The sequence below is a fragment of the Solanum lycopersicum genome, chromosome 3 (assembly GCF_036512215.1).
Source record: "Solanum lycopersicum chromosome 3, SLM_r2.1".
Taxonomy (NCBI): Eukaryota; Viridiplantae; Streptophyta; class Magnoliopsida; order Solanales; family Solanaceae; genus Solanum; species Solanum lycopersicum.
In genome coordinates, this window is record NC_090802.1 from 49,879,471 (window position 1) to 49,905,930 (window position 26,460).

The 26,460-nt window shown below is 35.2% G+C and overlaps 5 protein-coding genes across 6 annotated transcripts; 2 read left to right on the forward strand and 3 right to left on the reverse strand.

Moving 5' to 3' along the window:
- Positions 1-636: 636 nt before the first annotated feature.
- Positions 637-5,360, forward strand: SLSINA5 (E3 ubiquitin ligase SINA5). Its single transcript, XM_004234919.5, has 3 exons — positions 637-1,479; positions 3,712-4,098; positions 4,796-5,360. Exons 1-3 carry the CDS (start codon positions 1,288-1,290, stop codon positions 5,156-5,158), a joined length of 942 nt encoding a protein of 313 aa, XP_004234967.1. The 5' UTR covers positions 637-1,287; the 3' UTR covers positions 5,159-5,360.
- Positions 5,361-6,460: 1,100 nt separating this feature from the next.
- LOC101257545 (pentatricopeptide repeat-containing protein At3g49240, mitochondrial) lies at positions 6,461-8,742 on the reverse strand. Its single transcript, XM_004234918.5, has one exon. It carries the CDS (start codon positions 8,592-8,594, stop codon positions 6,636-6,638), a length of 1,959 nt encoding a protein of 652 aa, XP_004234966.1. The 5' UTR covers positions 8,595-8,742; the 3' UTR covers positions 6,461-6,635.
- Positions 8,743-10,943: 2,201 nt separating this feature from the next.
- Positions 10,944-14,188, forward strand: LOC101256955 (small ribosomal subunit protein eS12). 2 transcript variants are annotated; one of them, XM_004234916.5, is made up of 5 exons: positions 10,944-11,078; positions 11,427-11,471; positions 13,012-13,303; positions 13,700-13,765; positions 13,924-14,188. In XM_004234916.5, exons 2-5 carry the CDS (start codon positions 11,464-11,466, stop codon positions 13,981-13,983), a joined length of 426 nt encoding a protein of 141 aa, XP_004234964.1. In that variant the 5' UTR covers positions 10,944-11,078; positions 11,427-11,463; the 3' UTR covers positions 13,984-14,188. The 2 variants fall into 2 exon arrangements, with proteins under 2 accessions (XP_004234964.1, XP_069151151.1); XM_069295050.1 differs by lacking the exon at positions 10,944-11,078 and having other exon boundaries at positions 11,328-11,471.
- A 252-nt stretch (positions 14,189-14,440) lies between these two features.
- On the reverse strand, positions 14,441-16,471 carry LOC101257248 (mediator of RNA polymerase II transcription subunit 22a). The gene is made up of 3 exons (XM_004234917.4): positions 16,091-16,471; positions 15,467-15,532; positions 14,441-14,931 (listed from the first exon to the last, which is right to left on the reverse strand). The coding sequence occupies exons 1-3, from the start codon at positions 16,238-16,240 to the stop codon at positions 14,674-14,676; spliced, it is 474 nt and encodes a 157-aa protein (XP_004234965.1). The 5' UTR covers positions 16,241-16,471; the 3' UTR covers positions 14,441-14,673.
- Positions 16,472-16,728: 257 nt separating this feature from the next.
- On the reverse strand, positions 16,729-24,858 carry LOC101256661 (zinc finger transcription factor YY1). The gene is made up of 6 exons (XM_004234915.5): positions 24,528-24,858; positions 23,244-23,302; positions 22,875-23,074; positions 20,706-20,795; positions 18,312-18,455; positions 16,729-17,587 (listed from the first exon to the last, which is right to left on the reverse strand). The coding sequence occupies exons 1-6, from the start codon at positions 24,614-24,616 to the stop codon at positions 17,021-17,023; spliced, it is 1,149 nt and encodes a 382-aa protein (XP_004234963.1). The 5' UTR covers positions 24,617-24,858; the 3' UTR covers positions 16,729-17,020.
- Positions 24,859-26,460: the final 1,602 nt, after the last annotated feature.

The window sequence follows — 26,460 nt, forward strand, 5'->3', positions numbered from 1 at the left end:
TTTTACTCACTTATTTAATTTTAAAATCTTCTAACTAGGTAATCTCATTACTAATTGTCAATATTGTTAAAAATATTCATCTCAAATTCTTATTTATTTATAAAAATAAAATAAAATAATTCATTTTACCTTTAAAAATACTAAAAGTGGAAAAAACACTTCTTATTTGTAATATTCTAAATGGGTTTTGACAGAAAAGTGTGATGATTAATATGGGGACGAGAAGAGTATAATATAGTTAAATAATAAGTGTATATAAAAAAATAAAGAATTTTTTAAAAATATATTAAAATTTTGATCGAAATTGTTGTAACGGTATCAAATTTTGAAAAAAATATTTTACTCCTGCACTATTTAATAGTGTATTTCAAAAGGTATATATGTGTTTACATGAACATTACAAATATTTATGATTATAAATAATAACGAATCCATGTGAGCATATATATACTTTTAAAATATATTATTCACCATAAAACTTGATCATAACTGCAATTTCGACCAAAATACCTCTAATGCTTTTCTCTAAAAAAAAAAAAAACATGATGTTTCATTATTTGAGTGACAATTTATTAATTTAAAAATTAGAATTAGAATATTCATAAAGGTTGCAATTATCTTATATCAACAAGATGAAAAATATACTATATTTTAAAATTTAAATCAAAGTTTACCCTAGTTTTAATCAAAGGCAAAATACTGACCCACCTTTTATTTTTCTATCCAGTAGTTGTTAAATAAAATACTGATAATTAATTTTTTTTTTCCTTTTTATTCAAAAGACCAAAAAAAACAAAAACAAAAAGCACCAAATAAGCAAATAGCTGTATTGGGAATTTCAGAACCCAAAAAAATCACATTAAAATAGTTAATAATTTTCTGTATTAATCATTTTTTATTTCAAAAAAAAAATTAAGAAAAATCAGTAGATAAAGTATCTAACAACAAATAATGTCGGGAATTTGAAGGTGATCCTCATTTCTCTCACAGAAATTCAGAGCCACCGGAGAGGAAGAAGAAGAGGGGTGGGTGGGGGGGTTTTCAGGGAGAAAAAAAGTTTGTTTGATTTGGTTCTTTCATCAGAATCCGTTGCCGATCTCTTTAATTTCATTTCTTTTGCTTCTTCTTGTTGTTGTTGTTCTTGCCGTTAATATATCAAGAAATGTGAATTTTGTGATATGCGCCATTTGTGACTTGAAATTTATTGGGTGGAGAGAAAGATTGAATCTTTTTCTCTATTTGATAATTGGGTCAAAGTGGGTTGCTTTCAGATTTTGTAAAGGAGCAATGGAAATGGAGAACATTGAGTGTGTTTCAACAACTGATGGGATTGAAGATGAAGAGATCCAGTTATCACATAATCAATTTTCTTCTGCAAAACCTCATAATATTCTTTTTCCCGGACTTGCCCCTACTAGTGTACATGAATTGCTTGAATGCCCCGTTTGTACCAATTCTATGTATCCACCAATTCATCAGGTAATTTTTCTTTTTGTTTGTTTGGGTTTTGTCCCTTTTCCTATTTGTGAGATTCGTTTGTTTTCGTTTTTTTCTATGTAAAGGTTGGGTTTTTATGTCTTCAATGTTAATTCTTTGCTGTTTTTTGTTGATGGAAAATGATGTTAAATGTGTTGGAAATGGTATGTTGATCTTTCTATGTGCTATTTTTTCCTTTAAGTTAAAAGCTGATTTTGTTAGAATTTTCAAATGCTCTTTTGACTCTTTAGAAATATTGCAAACTTTAGATTGAGGTAAAGCATGATAATCGGGGTTGATAGTTTTGGTTGTGGTATGTTGAGGAAGTGGGGATGATGAAAGACTTTTTGGAGAATTTGATTAGGTTTTTATGAATTTCAGAATGTTTAAATATTTGATGATCAACTTGTAACAGCTTGAGTTTTCTAAAATGACTGCAGACTATTGGTTATGCTGTATACTTTTTGACTGCTGGTTGTTCGCCGAATGAAGGCCACTGAACTTAACTGTTTTGCAATTAACTTAGTAGTTGATTTTTTTTTCATGAATATAAAAGAGAGATGTTTGCTGCTTGTTGAATAAACATATCAGCCTTATGACTTTGTTCTTTAATTTGGATTCTTCCATGAGATGGATTAATGAGAAAGATCTTTTCAGCCCCTTGCACCCAAAGATGTGGGATAGCAGTCAATGAATTGGGTGAAAATGATGTGAGACCAGGGTTCAAATTTTAGCTGAGAAAATAAAAATTGCTTTGTGATTTCCTCTCGATCTAAATCTTGGAGGCAGAGTAACTTGATACTTCTGCTAGTGGACATGGTAGGTACACGGTGGAACAGTCTAAGAGAGCAGATAATAGGTCCAAACACCACCATTATGAAAAACGTACTCTTGTTAATGTATTAGTATAGCAGCTCTGTGGAGAGTTACGCTGTTGTAACATCTGCCAGCTGCGTAGATAGGTTATAGTCATATTCTGCTTATTAATGCTCTTGGAAGCTCATTATCTTTGATTGAGATTTGTGCAGCCTTTTAGGCTTTTGCCATTTTAGCATTGTATACTAGTGTAGTCTTAGAAGAAGGTTGCATCAACTTGGTCCTATAGATGTTAACATATGTAGGATAGGGTTGTCTGGGAAAAGAAATGAGTCTTCTGTCGGGAAGGCACTCAATCTATGGCAAACCACATAACCCTTACTGCTTTCACCCCAGTCAATGGTAAATAAATAATTACATGAAATTCCTCCTCGCTGGACAGAAAATGAGAGACTTGAGAAGGTGGAAAAGAAACTGTTTGTGAAAGTTTTGATGTGTTTGTATAACTGCAATTTACAAAGTTAAATTATATTGTTTCACCCTGTTATTATGAGTAAATTTTCTTGGATAAGTTATAAATGCAAATGGTACTCTCGGTGAGAGTAATTCAGCTATGGTCTTCCAGGAAATATGGAATGCCACTAGGAATTGTATAAGCCGAAATTAGAAATACATCAGCATATATATAGGTATCGTCTTTCTAGTTTATTTATGGGAAGCCTGTAAGTTGGTATAATCTTTGAGTATATTTCAGGTGACTTCATTGCAATTTGACATCGCTTAATTCTAATTCACTAGGATTCTATGAGCAGATATAGGAACTCCTCAGCATATATAGTTGCTATATTTTTGTTTCATTTTTTTAAGCCTGTTGGTACAACCTGAGAGTATATTTCAGGCAACTTGATCGAAATTTACATTGCTTGTATCTTATATAATAAATGCATTAAGTTTGTTTTCTGTTGAGAACAAGTCGGAAACTTGTCATGCATAACCACAGTTGACTAAATATCTGCCGTGGTTGAATCCTAAGGAAGAAAGATGGTAGCATAGGGTAGAGTAGATTCGTAACTTGTCTACCAAATTATTATCAATTAGTAAAAGAAGGCTTTGGCGGCTAAATCTAATAGCAGACTGCGCTTTCCTACATCATATAGAGTGGAAAGCATGTCCTTAGAGAATGTTGGACTTGTATAACCACTAACGAATATGTGTCGTCTCCTTACCCTAGAGCTTTCTCATTTGTTAAATTTTGTTTTTATGATTTTCCTTGCTGCAAGTAAGTTATTTTCTGATGATAGTTTGTGGTGCATAAACTGGGTGACTCGTAACAATCGTCTATGCTTTTGTTCATTTTTGTAAAATTAGAGTTCTTACAGTTGTGACTTGTGAAGACTTAAAAGTTTGTTTATTTTGCAGTGTCACAATGGGCACACACTTTGTTCTACCTGCAAAACAAGGGTGCACAATCGATGTCCTACATGTAGACAAGAGCTTGGTGATATAAGGTGCTTAGCTCTGGAGAAGGTTGCAGAGTCACTTGAACTGCCTTGCAAATATTTTTCCTTGGGATGCCCAGAAATATTCCCGTATTACAGTAAGCTCAAGCATGAGGCACTGTGCAACTTTAGACCATACAATTGCCCATATGCTGGATCAGAATGTTCAGTGACTGGTGACATCCCTTATTTGGTTTCACATTTAAGAGATGATCACAAAGTGGATATGCACACGGGGTGCACATTCAACCATCGTTACGTGAAATCAAATCCTCGAGAAGTAGAAAATGCCACATGGATGCTGACGGTAAGTCCATCAACTTTTTAATTTATTTTTTTGAGTTCAATAACGATGCTCAACATAGCATCATGATTCATGTGTTGTATGTTCCGTGCTGTTTTGGTTTATGAAAGTTCAAGAATCCTTTTTATTCACCCTAACAATCAGGATGCTAAGAAATAGACCCGTAAAAGTTCTGTGGATGAATTATTGAAATGGCAGAATGTGGATAACCAAATTATAGCTTTGGGAAACCCTGTATTATCTTGTTCTCTGTTTCTGCAATATTTTCTCTCATGTTTTCTTTGATAGGTAGATCCCTTCCTAGAGACTCTGTTAAGGAATAGATTGGACAGTATAATATCATTCTGTTGAAGGTCACACGTCTCTCATTAATTGGATATTGAGTTTCTGAATATCGACGAAGGAAGAAAGACATCCTTATGATGGTCTTCAAATAAAGAAAAATGACATCCTTATGGTGATCTTCAAATTAAAAAAAATTGGCCTGCATGATGTCGACGAAGATGTACTGTGGCATTTTACTTTTATATTATGTACACATACAAGATAGATAGGGATGAATTTCGAGGCACGACATGTTTTAATTTCTGCCTAGACATGTTGTGGTTGCCTGGATTCTGCATAATGTCATTTTCTCTATATCCATGTTGACGTATCCCCAGTTCATTCTCATTGACCAACCTTGTTACTCCTTTCTCAGGTCTTCCATTGTTTTGGACAGTATTTCTGTCTCCACTTTGAGGCCTTCCAGCTTGGCATGGCCCCTGTTTATATGGCATTTCTACGATTTATGGGTGATGAATCTGAGGCACGCAATTACAGTTATAGTCTCGAAGTAGGAGGAAATGGTAGAAAGCTCATATGGGAGGGAACACCAAGAAGTGTTCGAGATAGCCACCGCAAGGTCAGGGACAGTCATGATGGTCTAATAATCCAACGTAACATGGCACTTTTCTTTTCTGGAGGGGATCGAAAGGAGCTAAAACTTCGAGTCACTGGAAGGATATGGAAAGAACAGCAAAATCCAGAAGGTGGAGTGTGCATACCGAATCTGTGTAGCTAATTTATTTCTCCAGAGTGATTGTTCTTTCTTTTTTTTCCTTTTCCCTCCCCTATTTTTTCCTGTGGATGTATGTGCGTGTGACAGTGGGTGTAAAGAGACAGACATCAATCTGTTTGTACCCTCGAAACTTGATGCTCTGCCCAGCTACATATCATTGTCCCTGAAGATTTAGTTGTATCAATTGTTAATAACCATCTTACAACTCCTTGTGTTGGTAGTGTCATCTCAATTCTTGAATAATTCATGACATTCGAAGAAATCTCGATCATTAGAATGACCAGTCTATCTCCTAACGGATGTTATAAAAGATCGTAATAATAAACAAAGCGTCCAAAAATCTGCCAGAGGGCCAACTACAATAATGCAAGTAAATAGAAGCCAAATAGTTCAAAGATGAACCTAATGCAGTAATGCACTACTCCTCCATGAAAAGAGGCAATTCCAGAACATGTTTACAAGGGGGAGAACTACCTAGATTCACTAAATTGTTAGAAGTTCTTGATCAGTTCAATGGGAGGACAGTAGAGGAGTACAGACTAAATTGGAGAAGACACAGTAAGGACAGTATTACGGTTGAACTCTGGCATACACATATCTTAACCAAGCTCTGTAACAGTTTCATATATGGAGCTGGTGAGCAGTCTGTGAAGTGAAAAAAAGACCCTAAGATGGCTTGTTTTCTGTGGTTGGTTGTCATAGATGCCAGCCTAACATAATACAATCAAAGAGAACAGGAAGGCATTTGTGTTCAAGGTGCTATCTATGTGGGAAGGAAGTGAAAATGGCAGCCATTCATTTATACAGTGTGTGGTTCCAGAGTCCTATGATAACTCTTCCCGAGCATGAAAGATTTTGTCATGGATCATGGCCAAGACTACAGGGAAGCTGCTTGCTTGTCGGAACTTTGTCTGGAGGACTAGTCAGACCAAAAAAGAACCAGCACTTTTGGTGTAAGGAAGATGTTACCTGTAGAAGCTATGCCTTCTGATGCTTTTGTAATCGTAAAGATGGCCTAGCGCCCTTGGTGCTACACACATAATAGTGTTGCCATTCTAATATAAAGTGTATCCACTGTGAACCTAGATGGGAAGCTGATGCTTCCTATGATTCTTCAACTACATGAATATTTTGATTAAAAATATATATAACTACATTAATAACACTATAATACAGGTCTCACAGTAGTACATTCACAAAATAACTTAAGTACTACTGTACTAGTGAAACAAAAAATGAAACGAGTTAGATTTAGACCAGATATATTGCTGCATTGCAATTTGTTACTCACCATTTACTTGAAGATGATCAAAAAAATCATTTCATTTCATTTCCATCTAAATTACAAACAATTTCCCACTAGTAATTTATCATAAGAGCATTATATAGTTCGTGCTTGCAAGTGTGGCAGAGTGAAAGGAAACCTACTACTGTTTCTCATTAGTTGTCACCCAACATATTTTATCATTCTGCTACCTCATCAAAGTGCACCATCACTTCTAGCTTCTGCAGCAACAAGGCTCTCAGCTTCTCCACCCTCACCAGAGGAACTAGCCTCCGCAGCAGTTTCTTGAACACTCACCTCCTCTTGTTTGTCATTGTCGTTGATGCTGGCAGCCTCACCAGTAATTGTTGACTGCTCTTCAGGCTGCTTATTTCCAAACAATTTAGGACTATTTATCAAAGAGGAAACAGCAGCTCTTGCACTGGCCTTCGCTTTTTCAGCTGCTTCAGCCTCCCTGTCAGCAGCTTCTTTCTTCTCCCTTTCAATATCATCCATAAGTTTGGTCAACTCCTCATCTCTACCTTCCTTCGCCAAGGCTTCTCGAACAAACTCTTGCAACTCATCAGAGAAATCAGCTGGATCCTCCCTCAACATTCTATCCACAATCTTAAGCACCTCATCATGCTGCCCAATATCAAACAATGCGTTCATCATAAACTTGTAGCTATCATCATTCATCCTGAGCTTTCCCATCATCAGATCAAAAAATGATTTTGCTTCATCAACTTTACCAACTTTGACCAAACCATCAACCAACCTATCATAAACTCCAAGATTAGGCCTCAATTTAGACTCCACCATGGTCTTAAAATACGCAGCAGCGTCATCAGGCCTACTTTCTTTAAAGCAAGTATCCATCAACAAAACAAACGTGAACTCATCAGGGCTGACCCCTTTTTCGCCCATATCCTTATAGAGCTCCTCAGCCTCACCCAACAAGTCATTTTTGCACAACTGCTCAATCAGATTATTGTAAGACAATGTGTCTGGTCTACACCTCTTCTCTCCCATGCTGTTAAAAACATTGATTGCGTCTTTGAACCTTCCCAATGCACAATAACCATCCACCATTACATTATAGCTACCCAAATTCACTGTCAATCTTTTTGGAGGATCGTGCTCATTCAGCATCCTGTCAAATAGCTTTAATGCCTCATCGAACTTTCCGTTCTTGCTTAAAGCATCTAGAATATAGTTGAATGCCACAGCACTCATCTTAAGCTTAGAATTCTCACCCACAGTTTCCTCATAACACTCCATAGCCTCCTGCTCCATTCCCCTCAAGAAATAACCTTTCATTAAACTCCCATAAATCACTCCATCCGAAACACTTCCTCCCAATTTCTCCTTTAATTCTTCATACAGCTCGAAAACTGCATCTGGGTTCGAAACCTTAGCTTGTCCAGACATCAAATAACTATACACAATCGGATCAGCACTAAGCCCTTTGGACAACATTTCCTCCTTCAACTCCATCGCCCTATCAATCTTGTTGTTATCAACAAGTCCTTTAATAAGTATCCGATACGTAGTCGGGGAAGGGTTAAAAGGTGCATTATTGATGAGCTGCTTGTAATGTTCCATAGCCATATCAGTTTTCCGGCAATCCATAAAAGCCGTGAGGAGCAAATTATGTGTGACAATATTAGCCCCAATACCAGCCTGCGTGATGAACCGGTGAAGAGAAAGTAGATCAGAATATCTGGACTGCCGGAGTTGCGCAGCCATTACAGCGTTGCAAGTAAAGATAGTAGGGCGGCAATTAGAGTAAACAGAGTGCCGCGTGTACAAAGCAGCTTCATCCAAATCATTCTCACGAATGAGTTTAAGAATCCGATTATGCAGATTAAGTCTATTACCGGATAGTACAGAAACAGTTTCGGGAATCTTCGGTGCATTCGGGTTATTAGTGGAGCTAGGGTTTTGAGGTGTAGTGGGACGAGGTTGATGTTGCTGACGGAGGGATGATAAAGGGGGTTCAATACGGAGTCGGCGTTTGCGTTTACGGCGTTCAGCGGCAGCTTCTTCCGGAGTGGCAAATGAAAGGAGACGGAGGGAAATGAAGGAAGGTGGTGGTTGAGGGTGGCGGAGATAATGGGGTTTAGCTAAGGTTCTGAGGTGATGGGTTAAAAAGATGTGCTTGGAGAGAGCCATCTCGAATGGTCCTTACGATAATGGAGGATCTAGGGTTCTGCCAGGGTTTATCAGTGGCAAAGGGATTGGAGAAGACGGAAAATAGATTGTAGAGAAGTGTTAACGGGCCGGGTTTTCCTTGGCTAACATGATCATCATCTACAAAAGCCCAGACAGAAAAAAATTGATATTTTACTTTCCGGATCCGTTTTATTTTTGGTAAAATAGCAAACTAATAACCTAAATTAAATGAAATAGCTAGGGTTTGATTTAATTGTGCTCCATAGCAAACGTTGGCAAAAATTTGCCAGGCGTCTCTCTCCCAGAAGTCTCGCTCGCCACTCTCTCATTCTCGCCTCTCTCGCTTTATACACAGAAGTGTATAATTTCTGTTTCTGTTTTGTATAAAGCGAGAGAAAATTATATATACACATGCAAAAATGTATATCTTCGTGTTATACACTTAATTATATAATTTACAAACATTTTACTTCAAATATTGCAGAGAAAAAGGCCAAAGAATTATACAATTGTGAATTATACAATTGCAGTGAAATACAATTTTTTCTAGCTTTATACAATAGAAGTGTATATATTGTGTTTCTGTTTTTGTATAAAGCGAGAAAAACATATATCTTCTTGCTAACACTTATAATTATGCAATATACATACATTTTAATTCGATTCAACTTTATGCAAAGCTAATTATACAATTGCAGCGAAATAGGCCAGCGAATTATACAATTTAGGCCAACGAATTATACAATTTAGACCAGCGAATTATACACTTTTATATGTATAGCGAATTATATAGTTTTTATGTTTGCTATGGAGCGCAATTATGCAAAGTTTGTTATATTATACAAATACGATTTTTTTTGTTTGCTATATGTGAAAGTTGCCCTTTATTTTATATGACATTATTTTTTTAAAAGTTCATTTCAAAAATAATGTTATTTTTACTATAATTTAAAAATAATTTAATTATTAAATTAAATTTTAAATTTTAAAAATCTTTTTTTTTCTTTAAATACTGCTCAAGTGATATCGCATAAAATAAGACAACGAATTTGGATGGGATTTTAACTAAACTATGAACATTTCTAGCGATAATGTTGTTTAAATGGGCTGGTGATTTTCTTTTTTTTTTAAATCTGACAGTAAGTTTTGACGTAGTCATAAGTTCGAATAATGGGCAAAGATTTGCCTTTTCCACTTAATTTGAGAGATGATTATTATAAATTTAAACGGAAGCGATTTGAACATATTAGTGGCCTAAAGCAAAAATAAAATGAGATCTTAAACTTGAAATATTAATAACTTTTACAGAAAAGGCTCATATTTGTCCTTGTACATTTAGAAAAGGATCATATTTATCCTTCGTCATTTTTTTTTATATCCTTATCATCCAACTTTAAGCACATATTTGCCTTGTACAATTTAGTAGTATATCACCATTTTTATTAATCTATGTGGCGTTTACGTGACTCCATGTGCATATATTTTATTATAATTAATTTTTTTCTATATAGTAAACTATCCGACCTATTTTTTAAAATAAAATTCACTAAATAGAAAATAAAATTATAATATAATAAAATATATGCACATGGAGTCACGTAGGCGCCACATAGATTAATAAAAATGGTGATACAATACTAAACTGTACAAAGGCAAATATGTGTCTAAAGTTGAATGGTAAGGGCAAATATATTAAAAAAATTATGATAAAGGATAAATGTGACCCTTTTCTAAGAGTACAAGGGCAAATATGACCCTTTTCCGTAACTTTTGTATAATTGATTTCTTCTAATTTTCAATTAATCATATAATCATTCATATTTTAAACTATTTTTTCATGAGATATAGTACTCCAAATATGACAAATTTCTTTTAATAATTTCTTAATTCTCATGAAAAGTTTATTTTTTCTACAATAGTATTCAATATTTGTTAAAAAATAATAACTTATAACCTATTAAATTTTGAGGCATAGTAGAACCTCTCTATTAGAGAATCAGTTCTCACTTTCTTTCTTCTGTAACTTTTTTTTTTTATAATGTAGAGTCCAGTAATTTTGTTGATATTTAAAAATTGTACCTAACACAACATACCAAATGTTATTTAACAAATACTTTAATAATGTTGGGAAATAATATTATTAAAGGACTAATACAATTAAAAATAAATAAATTAGAAAGGTAACCTATTATACCATTCAACTTTAATTCCAAAAGAAACAATTCATATCTAAATATAATTTTATTTTATTTTAAACTCCAAATACTTTAAAAGGGTATTTTTATTTTTTTTTTAAATTTCAACCAAAACTAGGGGATCAAAGAGTTAATTAGTACCTAAACCAAAAAAAAAAATTATGAAAAAAATAAAATCAAGAAAAAGGGTAGTACAGTAATTAAACTGCCACTATTTTAGGGTTCATATAAATCATCATCTTGCCTCATTCACTCAAACTAAAATTCTTGACATCTACATTTTTTTGAGGTGACCCCTTTTCACCATTACTTGATTTTGGCAAAAAGGAACAATCTTTATACTTCAAGATTCATGTTTGATATAATTCTTTGTTACTTATTGCATAATATTTTATTGGGTATTTTCATACTTTGATTGATGCACATTTATCATGTTTTGATTGAACTTAATATATTCAGTATTAAGATTTTATGAAATATATGTATTAAAGATGTAGTCTTTGTATAAATTAGTTGTATTTGGTACCCAAATGTGGGATCTGCATATGCACGGTATATTTGGGATGAGGGTTTATGGAGTCTATTGTTGATTCTATTTACCTAACTAAATTCCGTGTTTTACTTTTGAGAGGAACAGGTAGCAGAGTTTTTGGTATACCAATATTGCTGGAAAAATGTCGGGGTAAGTAGAATTCAGTTAATTTTATTGTCAAATTCAGTTTGTTTACTTGACTGTAAGTGTTGCTGTCGATGTCGTTTTCGGTTGTAATGAGCTGGAGACCAGTATCTTGATCAGCTTTACCAGTAGTTTTTGCAACTTGGTGTGTGATTATGTTTGTGTGTGTAGTAGTCTGTTGTTATTTGAGTGCTATTTGAACTATTCATTTACAATTACATTCCTATGTTTGCGAGGAGCCATTAGTTTGGTTATAGATTTGTATGCCAATGTAGGGAATAAGTGTGCTGTTTAGTGAATCGCTTCTTTCAGGGAGTTCGTTACAAATTATTGAGTATTAGAACTATCTGGGTCTAAGTATAGTGGAATCGATATATTGGGATAGTTGATTGATTGTAGTACACAAGACTTTGTACGATCGTGTCATGTTTTGAAATTTCAGGAAACAAGAAAAAGAGTGTTGACCTTATTACTTAGTAGATGTTCCTATAAGAGCATCACAAGAACCCATTTAGCAGAACCATGTAGGACTTTGCTGCTTTGCTAGTTAATTGCTTGAAGCAGAACTAAATACCACTTGCCTGATAACGCTTACGAAAAGCCAAAAACATGCGATCGCTACCCCCAAATACAGAAGTGTAAGATATAGAAAGTCTTATATTCATAGGTCGACCCTGAAATGAATGATCAGTGATGTGGATAGACAAGAGTGTTATTCTTCACAATATTTATCTTAGAGAAAATGGACTGATTTTAGGGGTTTCATTTTTATGGCAAAGTAGCGAGTTTGGTGAAATGTTTTATTTGTTGAAGTATGTAAGATGAAGAGTGAGGTCCTTTTTCAGTGAACAAATGGAAAATTCCCAGTGTAGGAACCTATCACATATTGATAGTGACTTGAGATGGTCATCAATTCTCTGGGAAACTCTTTTGTTTCTTTGTCCTTTGCCCTTCTTGATCTCCTTCCTCTTTCCCATCCTTCTGTATCATCTCTTTATCAGTCTCCTTCTTGGTTTTACATGAATGTCATGAGATTGCTCTCCATCTTTTTATGAAGTGGATGTAAAATTTAAACAGGAAATAGAATGTCTCACCACGATGGCTTTAGTTTATATGGAGCAGTACTCTGTTCCTTGTTTCCAGAAAATTATACAGTGAGCCATTGATAACAGTTCTCATCTGGTATCAGACATTTTACACATCATATAAACATTTTAGATTAGTTCAAAATTTTGAGAATCAGCTTCTGTCTTGGAAGTTCAAATCAATGGGGGTATTTCTATTCCCTGGCAAACCATTGATTGGACTCGGTATCCGAAGTTAAGCTGTCTCTCAAGTTTCATCGAATGTGGCCTTAATGGTTGGGGATATCCCTTTCAGTTTGCCTTTGCTGAAAAGAGTGAAAACTGGACTTTGTTTTTCAGTTTTCCATTATTCATGCCACATTTGATACTGATCTGTGCTTAATTAATTATGTTCTTTTAGTTTTTTACTACCTTAAACTTTTCCCCGAGGGTTCTCTGCTTAATATTTCCTTTGACTGTAGAGAGGATGTTGCTGTTGCTGTTGCCGAGGCTCCTGCTCCATCACTTGGAGAGCCCATGGACATCATGACTGCTTTGCAGCTGGTGCTGAGGAAGTCTAAGGCTCATGGAGGCCTCTCTCGGGGACTACATGAAGGTGCAAAGGTGATTGAGAAGCATGCTGCACAGCTTTGTGTGTTAGCAGAGGACTGTGACCAGCCAGATTATGTCAAATTGGTCAAAGCGCTCTGTGCTGATCACAATGTCAGTTTGATTACGGTTCCGAATGCAAAAACTCTTGGCGAATGGGCTGGTGTAAGTTTATTTGTGGTTGCTACTTTTTAGCTCCAAGGCTCTCCCAGTTTTACTGTCTGCCACTCTTACCTTCTGATTTCGAAAATGACCTGGAAAGTGTGTTATGAAGGTTGTGCCTAACCAGTAAACCTACTGATGGTCTAGTTGTACGACCACAACACGTGATATTGTCTGGGTTAAGCACATGCCTTGCGGAGACAAAAGCTTGTTATTCACTGAGTTTCGAACTTTGCTATTAGTCCGGGGTTTTGTCAGTTATTAAAATAATAGACCTATTTGTCCTTTTAAGGAAGTTGATGATAACTATTTACTTCGTGACTCTCTTGATTTGCATTTTCATCATTGGAGTACAAACTTTTTCTTTTTTAAATTCTTATTTTTGGGGTCTGTTTACAGTTGTGTAAGATTGATTCTGAAGGGAAAGCAAGGAAGGTGGTCGGCTGTGGCTGTGTTGTTGTGAAGGTATAATCCATGAACTGCTGCGTATCATAATCTCTTTCTATAATTTGGTTATATCTTCCCGCAATTATAGGAAAATATCTCTTGAAAATGCTGAAATATGAATAGAACCTGGTAAGTTATGAAAAGAGATGATAGCTGATCTTGTGATCGTTTTGCAGGATTACGGAGAAGAGACTGAGGGTCTGCATATTGTCCAAGAGTACGTGAAGTCCCATTAAATTCGCGGTGCATATGAAGGAAGACCTCTTCCCTCCCTACCAAAATGATAATCCAGAAGACATTAGTTCTGCAGATGATTTTCAGTTTTTAAGATTAGGTTGAAACTATTAAACCTAGCATCGGAAAACTCTCTCTGTTGTTCTTTTACTTTGTTGACTTCAAAAGGAATTAAATACTCAATTGGAAATTGCAGGTTTTATTTTAGGTTGCTATGAAAAGTCTGCCCCTACCCTAGTATAAATCTATTTGAAAATGTTACATCCGGTTTACTCCAAAACTTTAATTGCCAAGAAACCAATAGATCGATAAGACTAAAACAGTATTTTTGTACTTCCTCACCTAACAGTATGCTGTTTCAAGAACACAACTTTCTCCAACTTGAATCTTTCAATAAGGATAATCAGCAGTGTCCATGGTGTGACATATATGATAAGCTATAGAGTGAAATCTTCAAAATAGCAGTAAAATTGGTACCTCCACTATAACTGGTGTTTCATATTTTTCTTAGCTAGAATGCAGTTGATTTGTTACAACAAATACTGAGTTAATGAGGCCTTGTAGTAGTAAGTTGGGACCAAATTGGATTTCTCATCATTAGATTGTTTGTCCAGTTACTACCTTCAAGGTAGACAAATATACTTAGTAAGAGGAGAAACCAATGGGAAAGAAGAAGGTGATTGTAGCCATGGTTAGGGCATTGTTTCTTGGCTGTAAGAAGGCAGACTACTGGTTCTTTCTGCAGAAGAATAATAATGTGACTCAAGCTCCTTAAGGCTAGCAGCTGCCTCCTCTCCAATTCTAGATAACATGCATTCTGTTTTCTCAGCCTGTTCGGTAAATTCTTCTGTTCTCTGCTCCACATGATCGTTTAGAGATGCAAACCCTGAAAACATGGCTGTTTGTTTCAACTCCGACACCAACTTAAGCAGTGAATCAGCTGCATGGACCTGTTGTTCATTGCATCCAATATATTATATGAGATGATAGGAGAATAGTTGTATCTGAAAATTTAAGATCTCTGCACTTGAGTGGAAGTCTTTGCATCAGCTCAAAAAGGAAATGACATCAAGTCTTGCTTATAGCAGGAAACACAACAAGCTATGTCAAGGATAGTAGATGACTAGCCCTCACGAGAAGGCAACTGAAGCTACGAGAAGAGGCAGAGAGAGGATCTCGCTTATAGCTTTAGGGAAAAACTTGCGTTCTTTGTCAAAAAAGAAGTGGATAATGAGTAAAAGTCACCACAAATTATAGAACGACTTTAAAATGGTGATGACCTTTGTTTCCCTTGTTCAGTCATATACAGTAAAAAAACAGTTTTTGCAGTACGAGTTCAGGTCAGAGAGCAACTTTTTTCACACATGAATACTGTCAATTTGCAAATAAGAAATGTGTTCCATTCATATGCACATTCAATCTAATTTGAGATGAACATCTCATCGAACACCAGAGCAATGTATAAGTGGAGAAAAAAAAACTCACCATCCTAGATGCACGCATCTCCATCATAAATGCTTCTTGCGAATTTCGGACTGGTGGATCATTGACCTATTATAAGCAGTTGTCAACAAGAGGAGACAAATACATTACATTACCCATCTGCAAGAACATAAGGTAAATATATCTCCTAGTCTCACTGTAACAGTTGGAAACTAGCATAATGGACTTCACAGCTAAAATGGAACAAATGAGCAGCAAAAGAGATGTTCAAGACACAGAAATTTATCACTTTTCCCCTTTTCAACAAATCATGTCATCTCAAAGTTTAATCTATCAATTGTCTGTAGAAGTAAGTTTCAAATTTTGAATTTTGTTCCACACATTAGAGATGTCAACAATGATTCCTACAATCAATAATTGGAAAAGATACATTGGTATGCGATTAGTCTCAAAAATCATGCAAGATTTAGAATTTCCCTTTAATCAGACCAAACCACCACAACTTCAAGACACTTTAATCACAACAATTGCACATAAAAGTTTAAAATTGAGCACTACTTGTTCTACAGCCAAGGTTTTCGGCCCCGAGAAACTTAGAAGTATAAATTTAATGGGCGATCTGTATTTTTTAGTACTGGGTAGAAGGTGAAGGAAATGGGGGCATACCCGTGCAGCGTTAACAATGAAGCCATAATTGTCAACAATATTCCCAATATCAGCATCCACCCTCTGCAGTAAGCTCTTCTGCTTTTGAGCTGCGGCGGCGGCCGCGGCAGCAGTTGGTCCGCCGCCTCCAACATTTGCTCCTTTATTCATTGTTGGTTGAAACCTAACTTCCTTTTTCTTATTTTTATCAGAAATTTGCAATGGTCAAATTAACAGAGACCACAAGTTCAAATTAATTCATGCTATCAAAAAGCATTAAATCTTAGAAATTTTGAAGTAGTAAATCGTAGTTAGTTTACACATTATTTTATATTTATGATGATTTGGTGGGGTTATGTATAATTATTTTAGTTTATTATTTTTAATAAATAATAGATTAGTGCGTGATATTTTTTAAGTAAATGATATTATAAACTAGGGAAAAGTATAATTTATCCTAACATTATTTTTATCGAAATGATATAGTACAATACTATATAACATAATATGATATATCAAGAAACGATACGTATGAAAGGTAAATATCACTTGTGGGGCATTAGGTGCAACTTCAAAACGAATTCGTGACGATCTTCAAATGTTAAATTGAAATTCCATTTAATTGTTTGAATTATATATAACAAATTATGGATCTCAAGTCCTCGAAATGGTCAAATTTATACATAATAATAATAGTAATAAGAGATGTCAGTTTGTTTTTATGGAATAAAAATGAATAAGAAGCTCAGAGTGTTCTGCAAATCTCCATGTTCCATGGAGCTAGGTGAGAGGGTGGGGTTTAGGAAACAGCTAAAGCCTCATGCTTTTCATAAAACACAAAAAGGCATTAACAAGCAAGGACCAATCCCATTTTCTAGACAATGACAACCATTTATATCCCAAAACATAGTGTACTACTTAACTACCTATGAGTATGTATGACATATAAGCCTAGTCATCTTCTTCAGTCTCTTCATCGTCGTCATCGTTTTCACCATACCTCCATCCATCGCCAACATCATCCCGCTCCTCCTCTGTTTCTTCACTATCTTCTTCATTGAAGTTCTCTTCTTTAACCGGCCAAGGTTTCTTCGATATAATTAGATTGGCTTGAGCAGCACTAGATGAGCTTTTGCGTGCAACTTTCAAAGGCGGCTGCTTTAAGCTTGGTTTTGGTCTGCTCTGTTTCTGACTTCTTCCGTTTCCACGTCTTGCAGCATATGCGTCCTGATCACTGCCTTCATCTATCTCATTGTCAGCAGTGGATTGAACATTTCTCGCGTTCTCCTCTGGGAAATGACCAGGGTGCATGTTCCTCAAATGAAGATTCAGCTTGTACTCATGGATGTAAGATTTGTCACAACCTTCGTATGGACAGCTGTAAGGACGGTCAGATGATGATGAGCCATAAGCTGCTGAAGAAGATTTCGGAGTCTTCACTGGCTTCTCCACAGGCGGGGTATACTTTGGTGCATGAGCATGTGGATGTGGATGTGCATGTGCATCTGGTGTGTTGTTCTACATAATGAAAAGATTTAATAAGCAAATCCAGCTTCAAGTGCTACGTTACAAGATGAAAAACAAGGTGCATCCACATGTGACATGTCTACAGGAAACTATTAGCTTAAACATCTAGTGAATCATTAGATGAAACTGTCAACACAAACATCAAAAAGTGATAAATTTAGTGATGCATGAAGTGATACAGGACATTAATCCCTACATAACTACTGTCTTTTATGCTGAGTTCTGGTTATGAAGTCAACTTCTATTCTACGCAGTATACTTAAAAGTGACTGAAGCCAACCATTAACAGGCGATAAAAATTCTATCCACATTTATTTTGAGGAAAAGATTACACATTGAATAGCATCTTTTTCCTTTAAAACATCTTTAACAAGGAAATGAAGGAATAATGGGTATGCAACATAAAAAATACCAATAAAGAGATCTAACAGAGCTCCTCCAGCATATTGGAATTTATGGGCAAGGAAAATCTTAAAGATAAATATGTTCAAAGAAAGTAAACATGTGCATATGAAATTAAAGTTCAGTCTGGTTTACAAAGAAGAATTGGCTTAAATAATGTTAACGATCCAAAGTTGGGAAGAAACAGCAAGTGATTATTGATGAAACATTTAGGACATTTAGCACCTTGTTTGTGATCAAAGATGGAAAAAGTTCATAAAGTCTGTATAAGTATATCCTGGTCAAGACAAGGACGATAGAGCAAATCACAAACCTTCTGGTGAGTAGATGAAATATGATTTTTAAGCTTGTACTCATGTGCATATCGCTTTCCACATTCTGGATACGGGCAAATATGATAGTTCTCCTGGGAGTGTGTTTTCATGTGTGATCTTAAGTTAAAATCCAGTGAGAATGCCTGCATTGATTTCAAAAGGAATCTGTGAAATTGAACCACAATAAGAAGCAGAAGTGTCATAAAAACATATACATACAAGCAATGTCTGTGTTCCATGACATTTATCCCGAACAGAACAAGAAACAAGATAGAATTCCTATGGCTAAAGTAACAGAAAATATTTGGGAACATTTTTTGATGGCCAAGAAATCCCAAGGGCCACCTGACGAACAGCTTAAACTTAGTGGATAATAGGCCCATACTCTAGCCCTTTCCATTTAAATAACAAGCTTTTATCAAATTATCTACGACTGGGTTCAAACTCAGGATGTGGGCCTAATTCACACTACAAGTGTCGCTCTCTTATCACTAAACCAAAGCCCTGAGCCAGAAAGAATTTGGAAACATAAATAAGGGTTATACAAACACTTCTATTTTTTTTTTGTTTCTTGTCCCTTTCTTTTCTTTTCTTTGTTTTATCTTTGGAGTTGTGGGACAAAGAAGCCCATCATAGGGCGCCTGATGAGAAGCAAACCTTGCACCTTTTGCATAAAGGAAGTTCCCATTTTGTTTTTGGTATTCTGGGGTTTCTTCTCTTTAATTTAATTATTTTCCTTTTCTTTTATTCTTTTGGCAGAGAGAACAGAGTTGCCAGGAAAGTGCCCAATCGCACAAGCTGTATTTGTTCTTCACGCAATTACTATGTTTCAATGTTTGTTAACCTATTTGACTGGGCACAAAATTAAAGAAATAAGTGGAAACTTTTGGAACTCGTGGTCTTAAACAAGCAATAACATTTGTATGGTTATTTAACATAACTCTGCCAAGAGAGCATTGCTTTACGTTTGATCCTATGTACCCATAGAAAGGAAGCTACAAGTAATGCAACTATGAATCTCATAGATTCTTCCACATCAGAAACCCCCTCCAATCGATACCAATCACCACACGCCCCTCCTGTTGTCCCCCCACCCACTTATTTCTCCTTCAATTCCCCACCCCAATGTCTTTCCCCGGACTTGTCTCCTCCCCCTTCTCTTCTTCCTTCCCCTCAGAACCCCCCCCCCCCCATCCCCCCAATTACCTGCTGTCGGTGATGGTGATAACATGGAGATTATCCCTGATTGAATGAATTCTACTACGTCCATGTGTGCAGCTGCTAGGGAACAAAGGGTGGTATCATATGGTGGTTTTAAAGATGAGGAAATGGCATGAAACTGGGAGGGGTGAAGGTTAAGAGGCGTGTATGGTATGGCAGCAGTGGTGTGACTGAGAGTGAGTGCATAGTATGTGCACTGCAAGTGTTCGTGTAAATGTTTGTGTCTGGAGATTCCACAGTTCATGGAAGGAAACTGGTTATTTTGTTTTTTTAGGTGGGCTTTGGTGGTTGTGGGTGTGGTTTCAGATGACAGGAAGGAATTTTTGGTAGCTGTTTAAATGATGATGAGTCGCTAAGGATGAAGGTGAGGGAGGTGATTTCAGAGGTTGAAGGTGATTCTTCGAGTGGTAATTTGAAGGTGCACTGGTGGAGCAATGGTGGAAGGAGGAGAAGGGCAGCGGCGGCAGAAAAAGAAGTGGTGGAAGCAATGGTGGATGGTGGCGGCAATGGAGAGAAAAATGTGAATTTTTAATGAAAAGGAATATAACAATTATTTTGGGATTGATACACATGCCCAAGGAAGTGAATAACACTTTTTAGCCATGTTAGCATTTTGCAATCAATAGGTACGTATCTTGAGTAGTATAGGCATTCATAGGTACTGGTCTTGGTTCAGGTGTCGTATTGAAAGCATTGGATAAGTTTAGGGAGCTGCTTGTGTATTTGGCCAATTAAATTATTTCCAAATTTAGAAAGAGACCATTCTTTATGGAACAAACTAAAAAAGAAATAGGGCCACAAACTAGAACGAAGGAAGTACTGTTTTCCATTTCAGACAAACATTGAGCACTTGCAGTACTTAGGAACCATTCTTGACATTCCAATTTCCAATACGCATCTAACATCCACATAGCCAATGTTGACGTTCTTACAGAAGACATATTCTCAAATCATCGAGAAGTTGTCCATAGTTTCTTCCAAAATTCCCAATACAATTATAACTAATATTGGTATTGAAAATTGTCACAGATATCACCAATATATGAAAGTTAAGAGAATGTACACGTCTCATTTATATACAAGAGAAAAGGACAGCATTATTATTATAACAGTTGCAATAGAAACAAAATGTATGCTGGGAGAAGTATTTGGATAGCAGATGGATTTATTACCTTACCACAGCCTTCATGTGGACACACATAGTCTCTTTCTCCAGTGTGAATAAGAAAGTGTCGTTTTAGCTTGGAACTATCCAAGAATTTCTGCAAAAGAAGACAAGATGCAATTAAAGACCTGTAATAAAATCACAAGGTTTAAAAAAATAATAATAAAGGATGCATATGCTTGAACTTGCAAATCGTAGAAATAAATGGATTTGTTATTTCTTCACCCTAAACAGTTTGGCAAACCAAAATCCAATCATGCATGATGAGCACACACTTAAATCTATTGTCTTGCTTGCTTTTTATCCCCACCAATAAGACTATTGGTTTTTTTTTATGGTAATCTAATATATTCACCAACACACTATGCATTGACTCCTATTTTGCGCAAGATTCCTTTGACGCTCAATCTCTTCCATCAAAGAGAAAATCAAACAGTGCTCTGAAAAATATTTACCTAAAGTGAAAGTCTTGGTTTAGCCTGAATGCATGGTACTTTTTTAAAAGAAGAAAATGTACCTACTACCTACTCCAAACCAACTGATTAGCCCCTGAACCTTTTTTCCAATCTCCTAAAACAGTGTCTACTGACCAAAAATTGACACTGTTATACATTTACCCTTCATGGCACTGAATGGAATCTCCCCTCCAATTCTTTTTTCCTTCCCTTCGGATCTCTCATTCTCACTGGGAATAATCATTTCAACAGTTATTAGTTTTATTTATTTCTTGGTTGGATAAGATAAATTAGTGATAGTCTAATTACATTTATTTGTTTTTGTTAACTGTGGTGTCTTCGCTAGCTTACTTACTCGCACCTTGAAAATTTTACCAGGTATCTACAGCCTCACCAAGATTTACAACCATTATTAGTTTTATTCTTTCCATTCCTCACTTTCTTTTAGATGCTTTCATCTTTTGGCCGAACAAAGAACATAGAACATTTTCATTTTCTTTTATAAGAGGAATGACCTTTCGCCTAGCAAAATCATCCATGCAATATTTTTCACCTGACGAAACATTATGGTAGAGTAACAAATGGATAGTTTAAGGGCAACCATGATAAAATGGCTGCTCCTCTGAAGTCTGAACCAGTGAGACCAAGCAAAAAGGTGGACAACCAGAACGGAGGGAGTAAGTTTAAATGAGCGACTGCTTCTCAACAAGTGAAGACAGAACTTTGTTGTTTGCATAAATCATGTTGAGAACACTTTATGCGAAAAGAAGTTTGATATGAAAAAATGTAAACACGGACTTTCCCCTGAAAAGTAAGCTTTAAAGTCTCACATCCAATACTATGAATAATGAATACTGTGTCAATGAGACGTCCCATCTGGAACATTCCAGAATTGTGTTGCTGAGCTCCAAAGATCCTTAACATCTTGGCTTCTAATCTCCCTGGAAGCAGGGTAACTTCACTATAGGTAATTCTCCCTTAATGTATAACCTTTTGTAAGGTGGTGTCCAAGCAAGCTCTACTGCGATAACTTTATAACCAAGAAGTTGTAAATTATCCCACTTAACCAAATTAAGGAAGGGAACAAACTACAGTTATGGGAATTTTTTATTTTTTTTGAAACTTCGTTCCTTTCACTGACAGATAACTCAAAATCTCAAGAATGATCTTTGACATTTTTCAATTCCCTACTTGATAATGAGTAATGCTTGAGATTGAAGTGTAGTAGTAGTTGTTGTACAAACCTAACTCTGATTTTTCTTTTTTTCACCATACGCAAACCTTTCCTCTTCCTTGTATAAGATTGAGAGGTTCTTTTTTCCCACAATCTGAGGCTCAAAATGGTTGAAGACGGTTCAGCAGTAAATGAAACAATACTTCCGGAAATACAACTTCAGTGAACGTTTGTTTGATAAGTAATACAACCTAAATCAACTCCTCAGCCAATCAATATTTATTACGGAAGTATCTTATGAGCTCAAGGAACACCTACGGTATCTTGAAAAGCAGATTTCTAGAAAGAAGCACTACATAAACGAAGGTAATATAATTGCGAAAAAGAACGAATTCCATATGCCCATCACTTCCTCCCCCAATCAAACCCTGCCAGAGTCCGGAGGGAAGTATCATGAAAGCAAAATAAGTAAAATGATGGTAGAATCAATACAATGAAATAATCAAGCATTTAGTGCAGTCTCAATACAAAGACAACAAAAACTCACCTTTCCACAACCCTCATAGTGGCATACATACTGCCTCTCCCCGTGGATGTGAGAATGCTTCCTCAAGGCCCCAGCATCAATAAATGTCTTTCCACAACCTTCATAGCTACAAAGAAAAAGAACTTCAGTAGTTGGCTCTGGTTCTGACACAGGTACTCCTGCCTCTTTTGGCTTCTCCCTCAGAGCTTTTAATGTGGCCTCTGATAAACAAAATAGAAAGGAGGAGTATAAGGTCAAATTCAATGTACAACCCAAAAGCCACAGCATATGCATTTGAAAATCAAGAAAAGATACGGAAAAATAAAGAATATAAGATTAATCAACACAAGACTATCCAAAAGATGTACTGAAGCAGAATTCAGAACTTACCATTCACCCACTTTAAGACGTAGCACTTCCCACCAGTTGCTACAACATCTTGTGGGACCCTGGGATAAAATTGATTTTAGTAAAAGAATTAAAACATGGTAGGAATTATAATGAAAATACATGGCTAAACATACTTTCATCAGTCAGTGACTAATGACTGATCCTCTGAGATGATTAAAGGAACGGTTATACAAATCAAACATGTATCTAACCTACTAACAGTTCATGCAAGTTATAGAACATTAGCAATACAAGGAACATGATACAATGCGATTTTCTAATGTATTATTGTAATCACTCCTCCAGTTCTCCCTAACATGATTGTGAACTGACAAGTTTGCTTGGAGCTAAAGAAGCAATTTGTCCAGTGATCTCTTTTGCAGCTTTTAGTGGCTGAATTCTAGGTCCTAACCCTCCCCTGATGAAAAATATCAAGCAAAGAAGTTGCAAATTCGAGGTTGCAATACAACTGATTCATACTGAATCACATCATCTTTCTCTTGACGAGAAATACTTCCCTTTTAGCATCTTTACAATTTTTCCCATGTGAGCTTCTTAACGAATTAGCCCATCCAATATCCAGATAATGGAGGAGTGTTACGGTAGGTTAACGGTAACATAAATTGTCCAAATATGATGAATACTGAGACCTAATAGAGTTGAGTATATAACAGATTCATGCTGCCGATTGAACTAATTTGAGATTGACGCTTAGTTGCTTGATACTATCCTTAGATAATCATAAAACTATAACCATTTTCCTCCATAGATGCACCATCACAGTCAAATTTACACCCAATAAGACAGACAGTCAATCTAACAAAACCTAAACATGATAAAAACTACCCCAGAACTCCAAAAAACGCACATGAATCAGACCCACATATGACTCCTTTTAATCAAATCCCGTTCATTCAGAAAAATTTCTTGATAAAAATTAGTGCAAATCATGCCCCATCAAGTTACAAACAAATGCCCATCCTATGAAGTCTCCAATTATAATTGGCAGAAAGAAATCAAGAAGCAAATTCAATTCATAGTTATAATTGCTTGTGCACCGCTCCTCCGATATAGCACTAGAAAGTAGCTTCGAGTAGTGAATTGGAATCAGACAACTAATTCTCCTGTATCTATCCTGCTCTTCCGGTCCTTAAACCAACAGAAATCCTTCTCGCCTCTTCTATCCCATGCTTATAAGTAACATCTTTTTCCATACGGAATAAAAGCATAATTTAACAAGTGATTAATACGGAATTGAGAATAATTTTGAGCTGTTTCGCTTACCATTCCTTAAACCATTTGGAAGCAGGAGCTTTGGACTTGTATATGGGTCGTCTTTCATACTGATGATGATGAGACATGTGAGTTTCCATCTCCTCGTCAACCGGTGAACTGCAATTTATTAGATGAATTTTCACGATTAGGGTTAGGGTTTGAGTTCAATGTTTGCGGGGAAATTTATTGTTGATTTTGGGTTCTGACAAGTTAATGGAGAGAAGTGAATCCGCCATTGTAGAGGCTCTTCCAGAATCCGGTTCAGGTCGGGTAGAGGTTAATTAACCCGAATAACAAATGGCATACAATTTTTTTATTTTTTATTTTTTATTTTTTCCGAAAAGAGTCAATAATAGCTTTTGAGAAAATTTATAATATTTGCTTAATCATTTAGCTCAATCGTGGAGTCAATTTCTTAAATCATCACCCAAGTTAAAGAGAATTATCTTAGAATATCATTTATGTTTTATCTAGGATTAAAATATTATTTTCTCTGCCCAGAAATAATTGTCAGGTATACTAAAAATAAATGTCCAAGATTAATTATCAATTAAAGCAATCAACAACTAATTAGCTCATTTTTTTCCAATTGTACCCTTAATAATTATTGATTTAAAGTTACAAGAAAACTTTAATTTATAAAAGGTTGCTTTTGCAGTTTTCAATAAAATATCAACCATTCTAAGTACAGTTTTTTAAGAGTCATTAGAGCAGTAGCACGTAAATATCCATTCTCTGTATACCAAAAGTCCATTCTCTGTATCCATTCTCTGTATAAACTTCATTTGCCTTTAAATGTAAGAGTCATTAGAGTTATTGTTATAAACCTGGCAATTATTTCTAGGATTATATTAGTCGAATTACATATTATATTAAATTTTTCTTGAGGGATGTGTATCATCTAAACCTGACAATTATTTCTGGACGGAGGGAGTACTCATCTATCACTATTTTCTTTCAAATATAGACGACACTTCAAAAGTCTCGTTCTCTCCTAGTTGGCATGAAATGTCATCAACGTTTTTTTTTCTAATAATAGACTAATTTAATTCGTTAAACTCATTTAACTAAACAAGAATCATATTATTTTTTTAAAAAAAATATATTAGTTTATTGAGAATAAATTTTCATACTTAAAGAATTTTTTATCATAATTAAACTTTTTATTTTTTATGTTATGAAGAATACATTTTTAAAATGTACTATAATGTCATCAATTTTGAATACTTATAAACACATATATTTAAAAAAATATTAATATACAAATCAATCATGAACGCTTATTTATATCAATTAACCATAAATTGTATAACGAATCAATAATATTAAAGATCAATTGACTATTACAATAACATTAATCGAGATATAGTCACTAATAACACTCAAATTATGGAGATCAAGATTCTTAAATTCTTTCATGAAGAAAAAGTTCAAATCATCTTAGTTTGAAAAATACGCAATTAGCGATCCTCGAATTTAGAAAGAAGAATCAAAAGAGTAACAATATTATACCATATCTCTTAATTGTTTCTTTAACAAAAACATCACTCCCGCCGTATTAAGTAATTTGTTTATCTTATTTTTTAATTATTAAAAAAATATTTTATTTATTTTTAAATATTTAATTTAAATTTTTCATATGTCATATTTAAAATTATAAGATTAAAGGACATCCATTTAATATGTTATATATATATTACTCTTACTCCTCTTATATTAGAAAAGACTTGTTTCAACATGCCTGCTTCACTGCTCTCAAGAGTACTTTTGTCTTTTTAGTTCTTATTGTGACGTGTCTTCTCTATCCTCTGCCCATCAACTTCACCATTCTTCATGTATGATTTTTACATGTTTCAATGGAGTTTTTTTTGTGTCATCTTCCTGTTCGTCTAAATCGAAGTTCAAAATTTGATCTAGATGTGTAAATATTTACTTATTATTT

Coding starts and splice junctions, on each gene's coding strand:
- SLSINA5 (XM_004234919.5), top strand. CDS start 1,288: ATGGAAATGGAGAACATTGAGTGTGTTTCAACAACTGATGGGATTGAA. Junction 1,480..3,711: donor TGTATCCACCAATTCATCAG/GTAATTTTTCTT, acceptor TTTATTTTGCAG/TGTCACAATGGGCACACACT. Junction 4,099..4,795: donor ATGCCACATGGATGCTGACG/GTAAGTCCATCA, acceptor CTCCTTTCTCAG/GTCTTCCATTGTTTTGGACA.
- LOC101257545 (XM_004234918.5), bottom strand. CDS start 8,594: ATGGCTCTCTCCAAGCACATCTTTTTAACCCATCACCTCAGAACCTTA.
- LOC101256955 (XM_004234916.5), top strand. Junction 13,304..13,699: donor CTCTTGGCGAATGGGCTGGT/GTAAGTTTATTT, acceptor GTCTGTTTACAG/TTGTGTAAGATTGATTCTGA. Junction 13,766..13,923: donor GTGGCTGTGTTGTTGTGAAG/GTATAATCCATG, acceptor ATCGTTTTGCAG/GATTACGGAGAAGAGACTGA.
- LOC101257248 (XM_004234917.4), bottom strand. CDS start 16,240: ATGAATAAAGGAGCAAATGTTGGAGGCGGCGGACCAACTGCTGCCGCG. Junction 15,533..16,090: donor TCATTGTTAACGCTGCACGG/GTATGCCCCCAT, acceptor TGCTTATAATAG/GTCAATGATCCACCAGTCCG. Junction 14,932..15,466: donor AGATGCGTGCATCTAGGATG/GTGAGTTTTTTT, acceptor AATGAACAACAG/GTCCATGCAGCTGATTCACT.
- LOC101256661 (XM_004234915.5), bottom strand. CDS start 24,616: ATGGAAACTCACATGTCTCATCATCATCAGTATGAAAGACGACCCATA. Junction 20,796..22,874: donor ACTATGAGGGTTGTGGAAAG/GTGAGTTTTTGT, acceptor CTTCTTTTGCAG/AAATTCTTGGATAGTTCCAA. Junction 18,456..20,705: donor CACATGAAGGCTGTGGTAAG/GTAATAAATCCA, acceptor AAATCAATGCAG/GCATTCTCACTGGATTTTAA.